Raw genomic sequence first — 19284 nt, 5'->3', positions numbered from 1 at the left:
GTCTCAGAAATAATGCTACAGCCCTGGTGACACTGTTATCACCCCGGCCTGGGTACCACTGGTACCATATGCTAAGAACTTATAAAGAGGGTGGAGGTTAAAGCATCTTGCCAATTGGGTGTACCAATTCACATTACCTTTGAGAGAAAGAACACTGGCACTGGGACCAGGTTAGCAGGTCCCAGTGCACATTCAGATCTATTACCATAACATCCAGACCAGAAATGGTGAGGGGTGACCATCCAAAAAGGGCACTTTCTTACACGACTGAGCAGCAGGGTAATTTATTTTGCTGTTTTTGAGTGATCAACAAACTACAGCAATTGCTGACGAACATGTAAGAACACTTTTTTCTGTTCCTTCCCATTCTGTGTTGGTTTCCACTTCACGGGTGTGCCTTCTCGCCACATACAATGTAAATCTTTTAAATTTGAATTTTTTAATTTTGATTATTCTCTTCCAGCCCTGAAGAGTCACAGCCGTATGTTGTGATGAAACATGTGTCGGCTTGATTTGTAATTACAGTGATTCCCAAGTGGGGAATACTGTGGGTGAATAAAACCTTTGAAAGACTATACGCTTTGTCCGATTTATCCCTACTATCGCTACTCTTAAGACAAACCAGTCTATTTATGTATATTGTGTGCTCTGGGCGTTCTGCCTAAACTCATAGAAAAGGAGGTCTTTTGTCCTTCTTTCTTCACAGAGGTTAAGGTTTTTCCTCTGGCCAAGAAGCACCTACTAAAATACTTTTCTCAAGAACCTATTGACCACTACCCTACCGTAACAAGTTGTGCGCCAATTTCTGAACACCCAAAAAAACCGATTCGCAGAATTCTCACCAAAATCATTCACCAGTCACCACAAACAAAAGTATGAAATTGCAACACTAAATATGTTGTATACGTGTTGGAATGCATATGCCACAGCCAATATGTCGGCAGTACTATCAGGCATCTCAAGGACCGCATTAGCGAACACGCAAGAGCCATGCACCAACAAGATCCCCGCTACCCAATGGCTCTACACATGGTCAAATGCCCTAGCCAAGGTACACAAGAGATTTGATTTCTATGGAATTGACATTGCCAAACCCAATGTGAGGCAGGGATGTGGAATTCCTATAGCCCGACGCCCAGGACATATTGTTTGGGGTCAAGGGCAACAAGTTTTAATGTGCATTTTGTCCTTGGGACAAGCAGGCCCTGTAGGAAGGTACATCCTGACTATGGTTGCCCCCAACTTTTTGCCCTGTGTTTTAGCTGGTTTTGGACATAGTCGACCTGGGACCCTGCCAATCAGGACCCCAGGCCTGCTGCTCTCTCTTTAAAATGGATTCCATGTACCCTAGGTACATTTCCAATTGGTACTGGGCCACCTTATCAGACCCTGTAACTCAGGGCATAGGTAGGGCCGCCAGGGGCTGCAGCATGTATTATGCCACCCCTGGCTGGCCTCCTAAATTTGACACAACTGGCTGCACGACAGCTGGGGCGAAGTCGTGTAACCACCCTTCGCTTTAGGTATAGTAGCTCTATATCTAACCATACAATGGACACCCGAGTTCCTATCAGTCACTCCTATGGCAGGCCTTAACACTCCTGAAGGCAGAGTGCGTGGGCTCGTGTGAGCTAGGTTCAGGCCCGAGCCGAGCCCGGTTGCAGCTTGCGGAATCAAGACCCAATAGCTGTTCCATAATAACGCGTACCATATCGGTAACTCCGGTGTCGCGTTATCCAGGCATGTCGAGTAAGGTGTCATACGAATCGGGGTGCTGCCCTCTCACCAATGCTGGCGACGAGGTTAGCATTCCACCCTTCTAGAGGGACACGACATGTACGTAACTGTGAACCCCGGTTAAAGTTAACTGAAGCCTCAGCTCCACAAAATGGATGCTGCCACCACAGACACGAGTCTGACCTCCTGCTGCTGGGAGTCCTTCCAGCGAGGAGCACTTGGACAAAGGGTTTCCTGTCGAGGGCGCTGTTCGCACCGTCCCAGACAGGGTTTGTGTATTCTGGGTAGGTAGGGCTTTGGCGAGAAGGTGACGGCGGAGTGGCACCCCGGTGCTCACTACGCATCTGCCGGTTAGAACCAGTTCCAGGGGCGACAGCCCTGGCCTGGGGAAAGTCCGGCAGGGGAGAGGGGTGTAACTACCCCCCTTCCTGGTCCCACCCTTAGGGCAGGACCTAGTCATGTACCCACCCCTTTCTTTAGAATAAAGACCGGAGCGGGGACCCTTCCAAATTAGATCATCTTTGATTCAAGAACTACTTTCTACGAAAGGACATTCAAGACTCTTCTCAAGATTTCTCCCTTGTGGCTAAGGAGTAGTCACCCTGCATCAGCGGGCACCAACTAAGAACTCTGCGGTTTGCTGTAAGTCCTTCCTCAAGGAATCCGACGGCCCAGCTCGACGAGAACCGGCTTCCCTGGCACCTCTGACCTCTACTCACGTCATCAGCTCAGCTGTGATCTGTGGGTGCGACGAGACCTCGAGGGACCGGCCATCATCAGAACCTGCACGCTCTTAAAACCAGCACGACCATCGAGATAACTCTCTGGTGAGTGCTCTGGGGTCCGAGAAGCCCCGACCCTGAGCCGCCCCAGCACCGAAGTGCAGTCTCCCAGCATCTCCACGATCTGCGTGGGGCCCTTCTGCTCGCTGCTCAGCACGTTGTCTGGTCACTAGCCGCTGGCTTGTGCCCTTCTGTGACGACATCCGAGAATCATCACTGCTGGTCTGGTTGCTCCAGACTGGCCCTTGCTTCCATCTTTGCGAGAAGCACCCCGGACCCTCCTGGTCCACTCAAGACGCCATCTTAGGCCCACCACGTGGCCCTGAGATCTGCCAAGGCTTGTTGCCCCATCCTGGGCCCAGCGACGCCGACAGCATCATCCTTCGTGGGACAGCTCGCACCTCCACCGTGGTCGCCGACAACGCCTCCTGGTCCGTGAGACTGCAGAGCCTAGCGTCGCCCACTCACCTGGTCGAGGTGACGGCCAACCGGTGCCTTCCTGGTACCTTCTGACTACTGGCTAGTAGTACGAATGGCTAGTAGTACGAACTTGGTCCCCTCTGCTTTCAGGTTTCATCAATCTCCGATCCAGGCTTGGATCTCTACGAACTATTCAGCACTGGTCGCCGGCCAGCAACTCCTTTTCTTCCGGCTCCTGGCTCGTCAGCGAAGACCCCGACGCCTGTAAGACTTGTGCAGCCGCAGCCCTCGTGGCTAGGTAACTCGGCATTTCGGTGCCTGCATAGCCTCCTTACTCTAGGGTCCTGAGTCCCTCGCTTCCGACTTGCCTTATCGGGTCCGCCCGAGACCTTAATCTTTCCGTGTCCTCGGACACTTGTTTTAATTGTGCACTTGAAGTATTTGCTAAAGAGATTTGGTTTGTGCTTAGTACCCTGTCCTCATATAGAGTACAGGGCTGTTGTGATTCTTAATAAATATACTGTTTATTTTCATAACACTTGTGTGGTGTCCTTTCACTGGGTGTTCAAGGGGTACATGTGTGGTAAACAGCTGGCTTAACGCGCCCTCTCGAGTCTTTAGCCTTAGACTGCTCGTATCCACGCTACTAGGATAGCTGGTCTATAGGTTGACTTACAACCAAACACCATAAGGGTCGTTGGAACGATACATAGCGGTCGCTAGAATAGCGAACGTTGCATATCGGGCCAACTTCTCACAGGCCCAACCCCCTGAAGCACAGACCCTTTGGCTGCCAGTTTGCAGTACCACATTAAGGATCAAGGAAGGGCACTGCCTGCAGTTAAGTTAATATTTGTGTGCATATGTTAATGCTGTTCAAACTTGTATTTATGGTTCAATAATTGAGAGCCTTTATTATCAGTAAATCTAAGTTCTGACTGCACTACTGACAGTGGTTCCAGGATAAAAATGTGTACACATGGTTTCAAAGTTTAGCAATATGAGGCTATGCATAATGATCCCAGAATGCTCCCTGATTAGATGCAAATATTTGCAGAAGCTTGAAAGCAAGATTAATGATTATTTGCTTTCAATATAAAATGTCCCTAAGAAATGAAAGTAGGAAAACATTTTTCTTGCTCAACTACTGTAAAATTTCAGGTACCATTTCTTTGCAGCATCATTTAGTAAAATGTGTTGATGCATGCTAGTATTTTCCCAAAATATTCATATTAGAAAATCAGTGTAACCAGTTTCAATAAAATGTTGGGAACATAATAATAATAAACAAGCATTGGCAAAGCCAGTAGGTCTGAAATGGTGGTCAGCTTTTTAGCTTTGGCAATGCGTGACTAGTTGTGGCATGGTTTTTGTAAAACCTTATTGATGTGAGAACTGCCGGACCCTCACGATTATAACAAACATTGGCAAAAGCAAAAATTGCTTTTGGTCTAAAAAAAAAAATCAAAAAGCACACTTCCACGTTAGTTACTTTCACTGAACAAAACTACTTTGTGCGCCGATATACTCCTTATGAAAGAGCAGAATGCTGTCACTCACGTGAAGCCAGCTGATACAGAGAGAGAATTTTAATAAACACTCAAGTTCATGGTTAACACCAGACCAAATTAGGGGCCCAATAATTAAAGAAAGTCTCAAAACGCACCCTTGGTTTATGTCCTTGCATTAAGGGCAGCTATATGGCTTTCGTGAATTCACAAGAATTTACAGAAGTAGGGCAAGAAATAGTACTCCTAGAAAATATTTGTGAACTGCATTTTAGCATGATTAAATATGCATGTGTAGATTTGCTCATGCGAAAACCTGAGTGTTTGCCAGTTTATTTTCCCTCCAACCACTTTTTTCCCAACTCTGGAAGAAGGTTTAAGTCTGCCAAGGTCAGGAGTAAATTTCCAACATTTCTCAGTATTGGAAAAAAATTAGAGAAGAGTTGTTGAAAACCCTTAAAACATGCAAGTTAGTAGGTTTGCACAGACTCAAACGGACAATCCACCCCTGGAACTATTGTTTACCACTACCTTCAGTCCCAGTATCTAGATCTGCGGAAACGTAGCAACATAGAGGGATTACGAGTATTCAAACACTACTATGGTATAAGCCCTGGCATAATCAGAGAGGCTATATAAGAGCTCTTTTATAATGAGATTGCTGCCATAATTTGTCGCCGCACAACATGGCACCAAAGGGACAAGTGGATTTTGTTACAGGACAAGTAGATTTATGAAGCAACCTGCCCCATGGACAAGTAGATAGTTTAATAAATTCCACACCCCTGGTGAGGGGAGGCAATTGTGCTTTACTTTCCCAAATTAGGGGAATTATAGTTATGTTGTTGTTTAGGTATTCTTAGGAATATTGAATGTTTTAGGTATAGGCTAGTTGAGAAATGTTAACTGTTTTGTCCATCTTTTTTAACAGAAATACTGTTAGCCGTGGTCTTAGCGTACAGTTTATTAGGTGTGGGGGGGAACGGTAGTAAGCAATCTCAGCGCGAGGCGTCTTTAGGGCACTCGCACAGAGTGAGGGCGTCTTGAGGCCTTCGTAGAACGTGCACTTGCTGACTACGACAGTGAAACCAGTTTACTGAGTAACGTTGCATGCATAACACGCGTGACGGCGTCACGTTAGGGGCAGCTATATGGGGTTTAGGGGACCCATTTCACATGCACTGTAGGACTCTGGGGCCATTTTGGTTAAGTTTGGCAGTTTGCAACAGGCTCACACAAAGGAATTAGGTTTATTTAACGAATATTACACTACACACATAGCAGATGAACAGATTTTTTTTTACTGTGAAGAATTACTTTTAAAAATGAAGGCACAAATAGAGAGAGACAGAGAGTTTATTACTGGGACATATATTTTTTTACTAAGGGAATATATGTGCTTACTAATTAGGATGAGTGAGGAAGGAGAGTAATCTGGTGCAGGAAGTGGAGAGACTTCCTTGAAAAAGATGGTGCAGGAAAAGCTATGGGGCTCTGTGAAAGAAGCATTTGAGTCCGTTTTGAAGGGAAAAATAAGAAAGACTGTTGATAGGTCTGTGATGAATATTGGTCCTTGGAGGAGGATGATGAAAATAAGAATAAAAATTGGTAAGAGAAAGAATATTGAATAGAATGACAGATTCCTGTCTTGGGAGAGAGGTGGACTTAGCACCACAGAGGAGGAGGGTGTCTAACATGGCACAAGAGAGGGTGTCCTTAGCGGCACAAAAGAGATTCAGGCATGACCTGATCAGAATAATGTCTGTGACGATGGTAATTACGATCAGTTTATTTTAGATGATTATGATAACACTGTATGGGACATACATTATGATAAAATAGAGAAGTTAAGGAAGGAGAAACGGATTGTGAAGGATCCCCAGAGAGTAGACACATTCAGTCCAGACATTATCAGGCACCCCAGAAGCGCAGATTGGTGGCCTATGCCTCATATGGATAACTTTATAAAAATTAAGGGCTGTGGTGATGGCAGAGTGTTCTCGTCAGGTAGTAGAGGATAAGGCTTAAGTAACCCCTCATTTGGATTCAGACCTTATCAGTTTTTTTTTATTTAAGGTGGGTCTCGATCCCAGGAAGGGTCTGGAGAGGGCACTGAAACAGTGCAGGTTACGCTCCATGACATATTAGGACCTTTAGCTTCAGCTTCTTGACAATACGCAATTAAGAGTCGACGACTATTGTATCAAAGAAGCACTAAATAGTGAATTAACTTGGGCCCAGGACTTTAAAAAGATTATAGTAGGGAGGCACTCTTTGCACACCACCAAGACAATAGCACCTGTTAAATTATCTAAACAAGAATGTTGAGCTCTGGCCTTTGGGGAATACAAATAACGTGATTTATCTCAAGATGAAGAAGAGAATAAATCTGTTCAGATCCTATTGGGTTTTCACATCTCTAAATCAAGAGATTAGACGAGAGATTTGTATGCAGTCCCAGAAACACCAAAGAGGCTGCTTAAAAATAATTGGAATTGGTGTTGTGTCTTTTGTGGGAAGGGTTCCAATAAAGAGGATTTGCTTGAATGTATGGTTTAATGAGAGCTACAGCATCATTTTTGTTACAGCCCGTCTTTAATCAATATGGAAACAGTTCAAGGGAGGCTGCTAAAACATTGTGCTTTTTAGGTGAGATATGCAACAGGGTGATTCTTAAGGAGTGCAAACAACTACTACGTATTAATCATGATGCATTTATGTTTTATGCAATTGTTTCAACTTGTCGTTAGCATTTTCATCAGGTTTGATTTATGGCCTAAATATAAGTTCTTGAATTTAAATCCATCTACGATCCCAATGCTTACAATCTGCTTTGTGCATTTTGTACAGTGGATGAATGGTGTGTTAAAATTCTAGAATGTTTTTACATTTTGTTTATAAACTGTATGACATGTTGTAAAATAATGTCCATGTGTATGGAGCTGCAACTACAACATTTGAATGGATAGCTTCTTTTTACAATAGGTGTATTTAGGGCTCTTAAAGGTAATACAATTAAAAATATATAGTTTAAATTGTTAATGAAGAGCCCGGTAGGTTTCAAATCTGCTTCTGAAGCCTTTTGTCAAAGGCAATTCAGAAAGATGAAATAACCTAAAGCGACATGTCTGTGATATATGCACCAAGACATTCAATGTTTTCGATACCATAGCACATTCAATTTTTTTTAGAAAATTTGAAAGAAACCGGGGTTGCGGGATGGTGTATGAATGGGAGATTTATTCATTTTGAAAGTATGTTGTTTTAAGATTACACAGTCAGCCAATTAAATTGCTACAGCACAAGGCCTTTAAGTAGTCTAGAAGCCCATAAAGACCTTTCACCCGTTTGCGATTTTATTTCTCAGCTAGCACTTCCTTGTCAATATAGGAAATCACTTTTGGTGTAGTTGACAAGAACACAAGCAGACAAGCAATCCTTAACCCTTTCGATGCTTATGACGAGCTCAGCTCGTCATGATGCACAGTTGAGCTGTGCTGATGACGAGCTGAGCTCGTCATGAATAAAGTAATAAAGCATTTTCCAGCACACAGCGGGAAAACGCCTAGCAGCCAAGGTGTTAAGAAAGATACATTTGTAAGGAATTTAGTATTATTTATTCTGCCCAGCAGTGCCAAAGGGAAGATCGAAAAATCTTAAATAACTGTATGTGATTCAATTATTTAAATAGTCTCTCATTTGTTATTACTTCTTCCAAATGCCTCGGAGCTCCTTTTTGTCTGATTTCACCATGAGGAATGTGCCAAATAATGCCTCTTCAGTTACGCCTAAAACACATGAAAGGTACACAAAACAATGTGGTCCCTGATTTTTCCTTTCAATGTCTACATTTTTTATTACTTCTGAATACTGAACTCCTGACATGCCTCGTACAAAAGAGAAAATACTTATCTTCTTTAACCAGCAATGTATCCTTCATTTTAGGTAGTGAAATGAGCTAGAGAAGTACCAGATGCTGCATATAGTGGATTCTTCATTTTTGCTTTCAGCATATGCCTATATCCAGGTACCAAATTTAAAACATTCTCACAAACTAGAGCGTATGACAAAAACATATTAAAGTTTAAAAAATACTTGAAAATGTGTATGTGTTTGTAGCAGATGATTTTTGTGTGGATGTTCTGATTGCCTCAGCATCCCTATATTCATTCATTTTCATGTTTCTAGTTAACGCATGCACAGGTGTTATGCCTCCATCTGCATACAACTAAGCTTTATTTAATGCAACTTCTATATTGATGCTCTTTATTGCTATTGTGTTCTCAGGAAGGATTTGACACACAGTTCTATAAGTGCACTGACCACCAAGTAAAAACTGCGTAATTTCATATTTTAGTTTCTATGCGTAGACTTCCTATTTACTTTCTCTGTGTGCTTCAGGATTGTACTGGATGGTAGGGACGCTGCTGATTTTACATCTCCCCCACGACCCAAAAAATTCTGTTTTGCAGTAACATTCCTTCAGATCCTTTGGTACACCCGAGTTAGTTTCTCTTTCCAGCAATGGTCCCTAGACTGCTGAACTGCGATTTAAGCAGTTGGGAAATATCTTCACATTGCTGACCCTTGTCTGAGGTCAGAAAAGCACATTGTCTAGATCCATAGAGCAAAAGCCATGGAGTGTCACGACATATATTTCTTTTTTTAATGGGAAATTATTAGGCAACAGTGAGATAATGGTGTCTTGTGACACTCCCTCAAGTCATGAGGTAAAGTACAAGCCTACAGCCGCCCGTGGAACATTAGGATCATATATCCAAACACCACACATACCTACAGATAAACTAAATAGAACTCCAAAAAATTGCGAAAGATATCAACACAGAAATGCCCAGCTGCTTTATATACATGGCAATAGTCAACAAGTAGCTAAAAACTAACCTGGTTTTACATCTAACAACCGTTTCCTAAATATTTGTACAAATAATGTTGTTTGCACTAGGTTTGTTTACAGTTAGTTCTCCAGCCCTCTGACAGCGCAGACTGGACCTAGCAAGATGCAACACTTATAGCAGCTATTGTACTCACTACACGGCTTCACCGATGTCTTGTTTTAAGATTTATGTTAAATAGGTAACAATGAAAGTATGCAGAAAATGCTGAACATAGCCAGGATGACTGCAGCATTGCTTGGATATGCATGCAGGACTATAAAGATTAACAACTACCACTTGGTGTTTGGGTGGCAATCCAAACAAGTCAGTTGTAGAATAATCAATACCACAGGGTGTAACTTTGTTGTTGTACTGATTGAGTCGGTGAAAAGGGGGCAGGAAAATATAAAATGGCTTATGACCTATAACCCAAAAGACTCAACCCATAGATGGGTCACAACGCGTGGTGCACTCTCTGACATGCCGCTGTATGAACACTGATTAAACTGTGAATTTGGTGCAGTACTGTCGCAAATCTGACAAAGAGCACCCCATCTGCAAGGTCAGGCACTCAAGAAGCGGAAGAGCGCGCTGCGGTTTAAGTAGCGTTTAAATCCATGTGCATTTTTTTGTTGGGGAGGGCTGCTACGGGAGAAGTTAGATCCGATCAGGGGGTAAATAACGCGGTCTGTATCGCAGAGGTGCGGATCGGATCGCTAATGTGAAAACTGCCCCTGCAAGACGAAGCATGGGCTTGAAAAGAGACACCTAGGTCTCTCATTCATACTCCAGGCAACAGGCCCAGTCCACTGTATACTGGCTCCCAGTCCCTATGCAGGAAAAAAAATCTGTGCGGACAGCAATGCACCTCGGATGCTCACCTCGTTGTTGAATACTTTGACGGCCTCCATGTTGCTCTTTGAGTTGGGGCCGCTGCGAAATCAGCGCGGGGATAGGGTGTTGTGGTGTATGTCACTGTTGAGGCTCCACACCGCCCCTGGCTCTGCAGTTGCTCGAGTGACGCGCCCTAGCCCTGCCCCGCCTCCTTCTCCTCCGTGATCCCGGCATGGGCCTCCCGGTTTGATCGGAGAGTGCGGGCCCAGCAGACCTTGGGATCTGTCCTACCCCGAGTGCTGGACAGTAAGGCGCGCGCACACCACCACCAAATGCAGCAGCGGCAGCAACGACGACGACAAGCAAGATGGCGGCAGTGCAGCAGCGCCCCCTAGCCGACGGGTGGCCGCGCACAGCAAGCTGCAACCAGACACTCATGAACATGGAAAGAGGACTGTACTCGCGGTGAAACAGAAAAAGGCCAACACGATGTAAGCAGCCGGAGTTCCTGCTTCAATTGAGCGTTACAGTAACAGTGTTGCGGAAGGCCAGGAAGTAACCCTGTTGGGTATTTTAATATGTAAAAAGCAACGAGTAACTATCGTTTACGGAGCTGGGCTGAGAAATTCCGGTGCTCCTAGTCAAGGTTAATAAAAGGCCGCGCAGCCACCAATGTTAAGATGCTCATTAAAACCGGAGGTTGGAGCTGGAGCCATTCTAAGACTGTCATTACTACCCTAACGTCAAACTCAGGGAGTTATTGGCTAGGAAACAATATATTTGCTGTGTCCTAAAGCTACCCTGGAGAGTCTGTGCCCTACTGCCATTTCATATCGGGATGCATTGTATTCACCAAGAGCGAGTGTACATGAAGCTCTTTCATGCCTGTATTTTCGAATAAAATACGTTTTATTTAAAAAGAGTACAGATGGATGATAAAAGCTACAACTGACTTTTGAACTTCAGCGCTTTTAAATGATAAGGAGTTTCTATGGTATGCTTCTGTATCATTTAAAAAAGGGGCTGTTTGTTTCAAGATGGCGCCGTATAACGATATCTCGTTCAACAATTATTTTTTGGGGGTTGGATGAACCGGTGAAATCACAGCGATCCTGGCTTTGGCTTTATTTTTTCTATTATGCATAGTACAACTACACATAAAGCGCATTGGATATCCCGGGGGCTGGGCGAAACCTAAGTATCATACTATACTATCATATCATACTGTGATCTAAACACCGTAGAAGAGTGCAGGACGGCTCAGTTAAGCTGTTGCCGCCTTGGGAATCGAAAGCTTTCCGCTATTTTTTAGCTTTCTGTGTAGAACGCGAGTGAATGGTGTGTAGATTTTTATGTCACAGCAAAACACGCAACAATGTAAGAATTTAATTGTTGTTAAATTCAGATTTGAGGAAATGATTCCGAAAATAAAAATTGACTTGCAGACCATGTTAGAATTGCACTTTAGAAATGAGTTTAAACTGCTCCAAAAATGTTTTCACATTGAAAATGACACCTAGACAAAGTGTGCCCATATCATTACCTGGAAGAATCCTTATTTATGCTGCAAATAGATATATTAACTCTTCTTATTTAGGGGAAGCATGCTTACAAACTGTGAAATGAGATAGTTAAACAAGCATTGGAAATGCAATAGGTCTCGCATTAGGAAAGTTTGAGCGATTGTTATTGTAAATGACACTTTTTTATTTATGTGTTGGTTTTGAAAATAGCAAAATTAATAGCTTTGTCAGTTACAATGTCAATAGTTTTAACTTTCGAAAATGTGACACCTATAGCATTTGTAATGCAATGTGTGTTGTATTTACGTGACTTAGATGTATTGATATTACAAATCACAATGGCTTTTATTTTTGAAAATGATTAATACTTAATTAAAAGTTATTTTAATTTATAATGGCAATACCTTAAACGTTTGTAAATAAGTTTTGGGAAGATTATGTTCAGTGTATTTTATTGTGACGAAAATCCAAGCACATTGCATTTGCACCTACACACACAGAGCCACACACACACACACACACACACATATAGATGTGGTGGATCTGGGGGATATGGTGGTGGTGGATGTGGTGGTGGATGCGGTGGTGGTCATGGACGTGGTGTTGGTGGATGCAGTGGTGGTGGATGCGGTGGTGGATGTGGTGGTGGTGGATGCGATGGTGGATGCGGTGGTGTTGGAAGTGTTGGTGGATGTGTTGGTGGATGTGGTGGTGGTGGGTGTGGTGGATGTGGTGGTTGTAGTGAGGTAGGTGAGGCCTACCACGTGCTGATATACTGTGGTAATAATGACACTCGGACACTGGATGGTAGTTAGCCGGAAAGACCACGAGCGGTCTTCCGCTTGTTTATTTATACCCCGGCGCGAGCCCGCCCCGGGGTTGTGCGTGCGTGCGTGGGGGAAAGGCAACATTGTAGTGGAGAGCCCGAGTGGCTCTCTACATCCCTCCTTTGTTTTAGTTCGTTCTGCCCTCAGGCATTCAACTGACAGTTTATGGAGATGTCCATGCAAAGTCCCTCAGCCGTTGGCTGGGCACCGGATTGGGCCTCAGGCTGTAGCGATGACTCCGGATCCCTGATGGTTCGGCCGCCCCAGCCGGGGTTGCACTCGGATCATTGCTCGACTCAGAGGCCCTTGGCTGACTCCGCTCGGTGCCGAGGCCTGGTGACATTGGCCTCGGTTGACTCTCTCCGCGTACCGGTCTTGGCAGAGGACTCTGGGACCTAGGGCCGCTTGGCTCTTCCAGCATCGGCTCTTCCTCTGCCGCTTCCTCCGCTCGCTGGTGTCCCGTGGCTGCTTCGGTTGCTTTTCTGAAGCAGGATACGTTCCGTGTGACAGTCTGTCCATTTCTCCTGGCCGTGATCATTGTCCCTTGTACCTTTTCGACTCTCCACACCTCTGGTTCAAACGGTGTTCGAAACTTCCATCCTGGGTAGCGATCCTTGACGACCACTGCGTCACCTTCTCGGATGTCCGGCTCTCTGGCACGGCGGTGCAGGCTTGCTTTGGCATTGGTGACCTGTCTCCTGGCTTGCGTGGCCTCCGCGTCTCTCTCTGCCGGCATCCACTCGCTCACCGTGGGTATGCCGTCTCTGGGGGCCCGCTTGAACAGTACGTGGGCTGGGGCGCACCTTGTCGTCGAGTGCGGCGTTTGCCGATAGGCTCCTAGAAACTGATCTAGTGCTGTCTCTGGATCTTCCCCGTTGTCCACGGCAATCCGAAGTGCTCTGTTTATGGTCCGCATCAGTCTTTCCACTTCTCCGTTGGCTTGAGGCCACAGCGGAGTGATCCTTCTATGGTTGATTCGGAGGGATTCTAGGTATGATTGGAACTCTCGCCCTTGAAAGGGAGGGCCGTTGTCTGACTTAATTTCCTCGGGGAGTCCCATGGTTGCGAACACTCGGTTTAGCACCTTTCTGACATGTGGGAAAGCGGTGGATGCTATGACTTCCACGATGGGGAACTTCGAAAAGGAATCTACCAGCACCAACATCTGCCTCCCATCCGGGAAGCTGCCAAAGTCAATACTCAATTGGGTCCATGGAGCCCTGGGCGCATCTTCCGTGATTACAGGGGCTGGAAGGGGTTCGCCCCCGGTGATCGTGCAGGCATGGCAGGACCTTATCATCGCCTCTACTTGGGTGTCCATCGCTGGGAACCACACCTTGCTTCGTAGGCGCGCTTTCGTCTTCGCCATGCCTTGGTGTCCCACGTGAGCTAAGCTTAATGCGCGCTGGTGGAGGCTTTCTGGCATGACGAGGAGGTGTCCTCGCAGAATCACTCCTTCTTCTCCCACGCTGAGTTCACTGCGAATGTGCCATAGCTGCTGTCTCGCATGGCTGACCTCCGGACGGAGGCTTGCGGCGCCATCAAGGAAGCGGGCCCAGTGGTTCTCCTCCAGGGCCCGGCGGACTTTCGTGAGGGTTTCATCTCCCGCCGTGGCTTCTCCGATCTCCTTGAGGGTCATGTTGTCAGGACACGCGGCCTGCGTGACCATGTGCACGATCTCTTCTACTTCCTCTCCGTCCTCGGTGGGTGGCGGTTGCGAGGCAACATCCGGGTGCCGCGACAGGTAGTCGGCGGGATTGTGAGCGCCAGGCCGGAACACCACTTTGAAACAATAGCCCTGTAGCTGGACGGCCCACCGCTCGATCCGTGGAGGAGCTAGTCTTGAGGTTCCTGCAAAAAGGGGTAGGAGAGGCTTGTGGTCTGTGACCACGGTGAATTCCTGTCCACAGAGGTAGAGATGGAAGTGCTGGCAGGCCCATTTGATTGCCAGGGCCTCCCTTTCTATCTGTGCGTATCTGGTTTCCGTGTCTGTCAGCGCCTTGCTGGCATAGGCGACTGGCCTCCATTCCTCCGGACCGTACTCTTGCAAAAGGACGGCTCCTAGTCCCACGGGACTGGCGTCCACAATCAGTTCAGTTTTCCGTCTTGGCTGAAAGTAGGCCATGGTGGTATTATCTAGAAGGCCAGCTTTGACGTTTTGGAACGCTTTGTTTGCGGCCGAGGTCCAGTCCCACTTCTGATCGGTGCGGGTGAGAGCCCGGAGGGGTTCCGCGATGGCAGCCAGGTTCGGAATGAACCGGCCGCAGTACGTGGCCATGCCCAGAAAGCTGCGTACTTCCGTTGGGTTCCGGGGTGTGCTAGCCGCTTTAATCGCCTCTGCTTTCTTTGGGTCCACCTTGAGGCCTTCCCTGGTGAATGTGTAACCGAAGAAGTCCACTGCTTCCTGGTAGAAAGCACATTTGGCTCGATGCAAGGTCAACCCGCTGTCGGCAAGCCTCTGCAGAGTCGCCCTCAGGTTGGTGTGATGTTCTTCTAGGGTTGAAGAATAGACAAGGATGTCATCGCTCAGGTTGATGACACCCGTCAGTCCTGACAGCACCTCCCGAATAGCGTTTTGAAAGACCTCGGCTGCCGAGGATACGCCGAAGCTGAGCCTTGTGTAGCGACGCAGTCCCATGTGCGTCGAAAAGGTGGTAATGTACCGGCTGGCGGGCTCCAACTCTAGCTGGTGATATCCGGAGTTAAGGTCCAGCTTCGAAAACCACTTAGCCCCGTGGAGGTCCGCTATGATGTCCTCCATGGTGGGGGTGATGTGCCGCTCACGCTTCACGGCTGTGTTCGGAAGTCTCATATCCACACATAGGCGAATGGCTCCCGGTTGCTTTGGTTTGGGGGCAACGACCAACGGGGAGACCCAGGGTGTCGGTCCCGACACTTTCTCAATCACCCCCAGCTCTTCAAGCTTCCGCAGCTCCTCCTCTACTTGTGGCCGTAGGTTGAAGGGCACCCGCCTATGCCTGAGTGCGACGGGCCTCACAGTGGGGTCTATGTGAAGTTTGAACTTCCGCCCCTTGAGTTTGCCGAGTCCTTTAAACAGTTCTGGGAAGTCTTTGAGCATGAAGTCCGCGTGTGCTTGATGCACCTGGTTGGCGAAGAATACCAGGCCGAGATCCTCCGCGGTGTGACAACTCAGGAGGGTGCCTTTCTTGCCTTCGGTGATATGGAATTTGGTCTCGGTGGAGTACTCCCCATTGACGACTGTGGTTTGTATCACCCCTCGGAGAGGGAGCGGTTCCGTGCTTCCATAAGTGTATATCCTTGCCGTGGACGGTGTTAGCGTCGGTTTCGGGGACATGCTGTCGTATTGCTCTGAGTCCATGACGTTGACAGACGCTCCGGTATCAATCAACGCGTTGACATTCGTCCCGTCCACAGTGATGGAGCACATGGGCGGTGGCCTTCGTTTTGTGGATGCCCGGCTGACGTAGGAGACGATGTATACCTCGTCATCTTCATCGTCCTCGTATCTGGGCCGACGGTCTTGTGCTTCGGTGTCCGGCGGGGGACGCTCCTGGTCGAGCGATAGCTGGTGAATCCGCTGCGTCACCGCACGGGCACGTGGTCCTGCTGATTTGAATTTGCCACCTCGGCAGACGGCGGCAAAATGGTTGAGGCGCCCACACTTGAGGCACGTCTTGCCTCTTGCGCTGCACGTGGCGGCGGTCGGGTGATCTTCTCCGCAATACCCACAGCGGTTGGTTCGTGGAGGGCCTTGTCGCTGCCTGGCCGGTGGGAATCGCCGGTGGATGGCGTCTACTCGCTCTTCTTTGATGGTCGGGGTTCGCGCCATCGTGGGAGCAATGACTGGAGTGCGCAACGCCACCTCCATCTCTTCAGCCCTCGCATCCGATAGTTCATGCGATCTGGCCAGGACGAGGATCTCGTCAAGTGAAATCCCTGGTTGCCTGAGGATCAATTTTCTTAGCAGCTTCGACTTGCATCCGACAATTATTTGATCCCTTATTTCTTCCCTGGGGTCCGTGAACGGGCACGTGCTCGCAAGGCGACGGAGCCGAGCATAATACATGTCGACGGACTCAGATTCAGTCTGCCAGGCGCGCTTAAACTTAAATTTCTCGAAGTCGTTGTTTAGCTGTGGATCAAAGTGGGCGTTTAGGGCCGCGACCGCGGCGTCGTAGTCGTCCTCGGCGCCGGTGTTCGGGAGTGACTCGAATAGGTCATAGATTTCTTGTCCCCCGTAGAGGATGAGTAGAGATCTCTTTACCGTTCCATCAGTTTCTCTAGTGCCCTTGAAATAAAGATTGAGGCGTCCGACCCACGCCCTCCAACGGAGGGCGGCCGTTGCTGGATCCGACGTTTCGCTGAATGGCGGGATGGGCGCCGCGCCAGCATGCAGGTGGGCAGGTTGAGCAGGGGTCGTGGGCCCGGCAGGGGCCTGGTTTCCCACCTGGGCGTTGGCCTGTGGGATGACTGCAGGTGGTGGCGGCTGGACAACGCCGTCTTGTGCTGCGCCGGCGTCCTGACTCATGGTGACGCTGTGTGTGAGGAGGTACGGTGCTTTCCGGGGTTGTGGCGGGGGACTGTAGCTGTCAGTTGTCCTTGAGTGCAGTGACTGAGTCTAGTGTTTCCCCCTTTTCCTTGATCTGACGAGACCACAGGGCTGCAGGCTTTCCAAATGACATGCAGTACATGCAGGAGCGAGGTCCGAATTGCTTTAGCCAATGCTTGTTAGGCCTCGGAGTGTTCACTGTTCCCGGGTGAAGTCGGCCTGAATTGCCGCTGCCAGTGCTTGTTTGGACTGCGGGCAGCTTGACGAGGGGGAGAGAGAGAGAGAGCAGCGCGGAGCCCCGCGCGTACAAGCAGCAGAGGCGTCTCCCTGCAGCAGCCTGAAGAGAGGGAGGGGCGGGCCTGCTCCGGGCCGCGAACACGTGGTTCTGCCGGTGTCTTGACTCTCGCCGGCCGGCAAGATGAAGGGGCGCGGTGAGCGCGCGCAGGCGGGGCAGAAGGATCACTCACCCGCAGGAGGCGAAGGCTGCGCACCGTCACCGCGAGTCCCGCCAGCTGAAGGCGCATCCTCACGGGTGACGCGTGGGCGGGTCTCGGCTTCAGGGCACGGCGAGCCGGATCAGCTGGGTACCGTAGCCAGGGCACACGCAGCAGGATGTGCAAAAGGCGGTGGGCACGCGTGGCATACGACCGCCTCGTCGCCAATGTAGTGAGGTAGGTGAGGCCTACCACGTGCTGATATACTGTGGTAATAATGACACTCGGACACTGGATGGTAGTTAGCCGGAAAGACCACGAGCGGTCTTCCGCTTGTTTATTTATACCCCGGCGCGAGCCCGCCCCAGGGTTGTGCGTGCGTGCGTGGGGGAAAGGCAACATTGTAGTGGAGAGCCCGAGTGGCTCTCTACATCGGTGGTGGGTGTGGTGAAAGTGGTGGTGTATGTGGTGGTGTATGTGGTGGTGTATGTGGTGGTGTTGGATGCGGTGGTGGATGCGGTGGTGGATGTGGTGGTGGATGTGGTGTTGGTGGATGCGGTGGTGGTGGGTGTGGTGGTGGTGGGTGTGGTGGTGGTGGATGTGGTGGTGGATGTGGATGTGGTGGTGGTGGATGCGGTGGTGGTGGATGCGGTGGATGTGGATGTGGTGGATGTGGTGGTGGTGCATGCGGAGGATGTGGCGGTGGATGTGGATGTGGTGGTGGATGTGGTGGTGGATGTGGTGGTGGATGTGGATGTGGTGGTGGATGTGGTGGTGGTGGATGCGGTGGTGGTGGTGGTGGTGGATGGGGTGGTGGATGTAGTGGTGGTGGGTGTGGTGGATCTGGTGGCAGTGGATGTGGCAGTGGTTGTGGCGGTGCATGTGGAGGTGGATTTGGAGTTGATGGTGGATGTGGTGGTGGTGGATGTGGTGGTGGATGTGGTGATGGTGGATGCGGTGGTGGTGGATGCGGTGGTGGTGGTGGATGGGGTGGTGGTGGATGGGGTGGTGGATGTAGTGGTGGTGGTGGTGGGTGTGGTGGATGTGGCGGTGGATGTGGCGGTGGATGTGGCGGTGAATGTGATGGTGGATGTGGTGGTGGATGTGGTGGTGCATGTGGAGGTGGATTTGGAGTTGATGGTGGATGTGGTGGTGGTGGATGTTTAATGAGCAATTGCACAGCTGTGTTCCATTTACTCATGTGAAGTTGCACATCAGTTAAAGTTAGCACGTGGAAACGATTATTAGCAGGACTTAAAAAGAACTGGGTACTGTTGTAGTGCAGGCCAGCCAGCCAGAAAGAAATGACTGAACGAAAAGGACCCCATTTCCTATTTCCCCTTGTGACCTCATATTTATTAGGATTATTACTGTTCGTGATAACTTTTGAGAGTTTGTGAGCACTGTGCCTTTAGTGCATATGCGAAATTGAGACCCACTACTCCAATTCGAAAATGCGGTTCTTGTAGATTTGTTAAGCTGCTCGCATTAAATCCAGCATTTGGATTGTGACTATAATTATACAAAATGAGATAATTCAGTCTGTGTTTTAATAGTCATTTGTTGGCCCATCAATTGGAGGTGGGAGGGTGAAATAGATCAGTTAGCCTAAAAAAAATTCCTACGTTTTAATTTTTGTCATGCTCCTGCGGAAATTGTGCGTAAAACAATGAAAGTTACAAGTTTATCATTATTTATCACATGAACTATATCAGCCATGCGTCAGCGCCATTATACATTATAAGCAAGCTCTTTTCAGATGTGACTTTGAAATGACATTTAGGTAAGAGATT

General features: G+C 48.2%; 1 protein-coding gene across 1 annotated transcript in view; it reads right to left on the bottom strand.

The window, feature by feature from the left end:
* SCAF8 (SR-related CTD associated factor 8) overlaps window positions 1-10573 on the bottom strand; it is a 948526-nt gene extending 937953 nt beyond the window's left edge. The window contains exon 1 of the mRNA XM_086927396.1: window positions 10224-10573. Coding sequence (XP_086783522.1) covers window positions 10224-10253 — 30 coding nt within the window. The 5' untranslated portion in view covers window positions 10254-10573. The remainder of the gene's footprint in view (window positions 1-10223) is intronic.
* Between the last annotated feature and the right edge of the window lie 8711 nt (window positions 10574-19284).

Source organism: Lissotriton vulgaris, chromosome 6 (genome assembly GCF_964263255.1).
Source record: "Lissotriton vulgaris chromosome 6, aLisVul1.2, whole genome shotgun sequence".
In the NCBI taxonomy this organism is placed as follows: domain Eukaryota; kingdom Metazoa; phylum Chordata; class Amphibia; order Caudata; family Salamandridae; genus Lissotriton; species Lissotriton vulgaris.
Note: the sequence above shows the minus strand (reverse complement) of the source record. Positions and strands in the feature narration are given on the sequence as shown.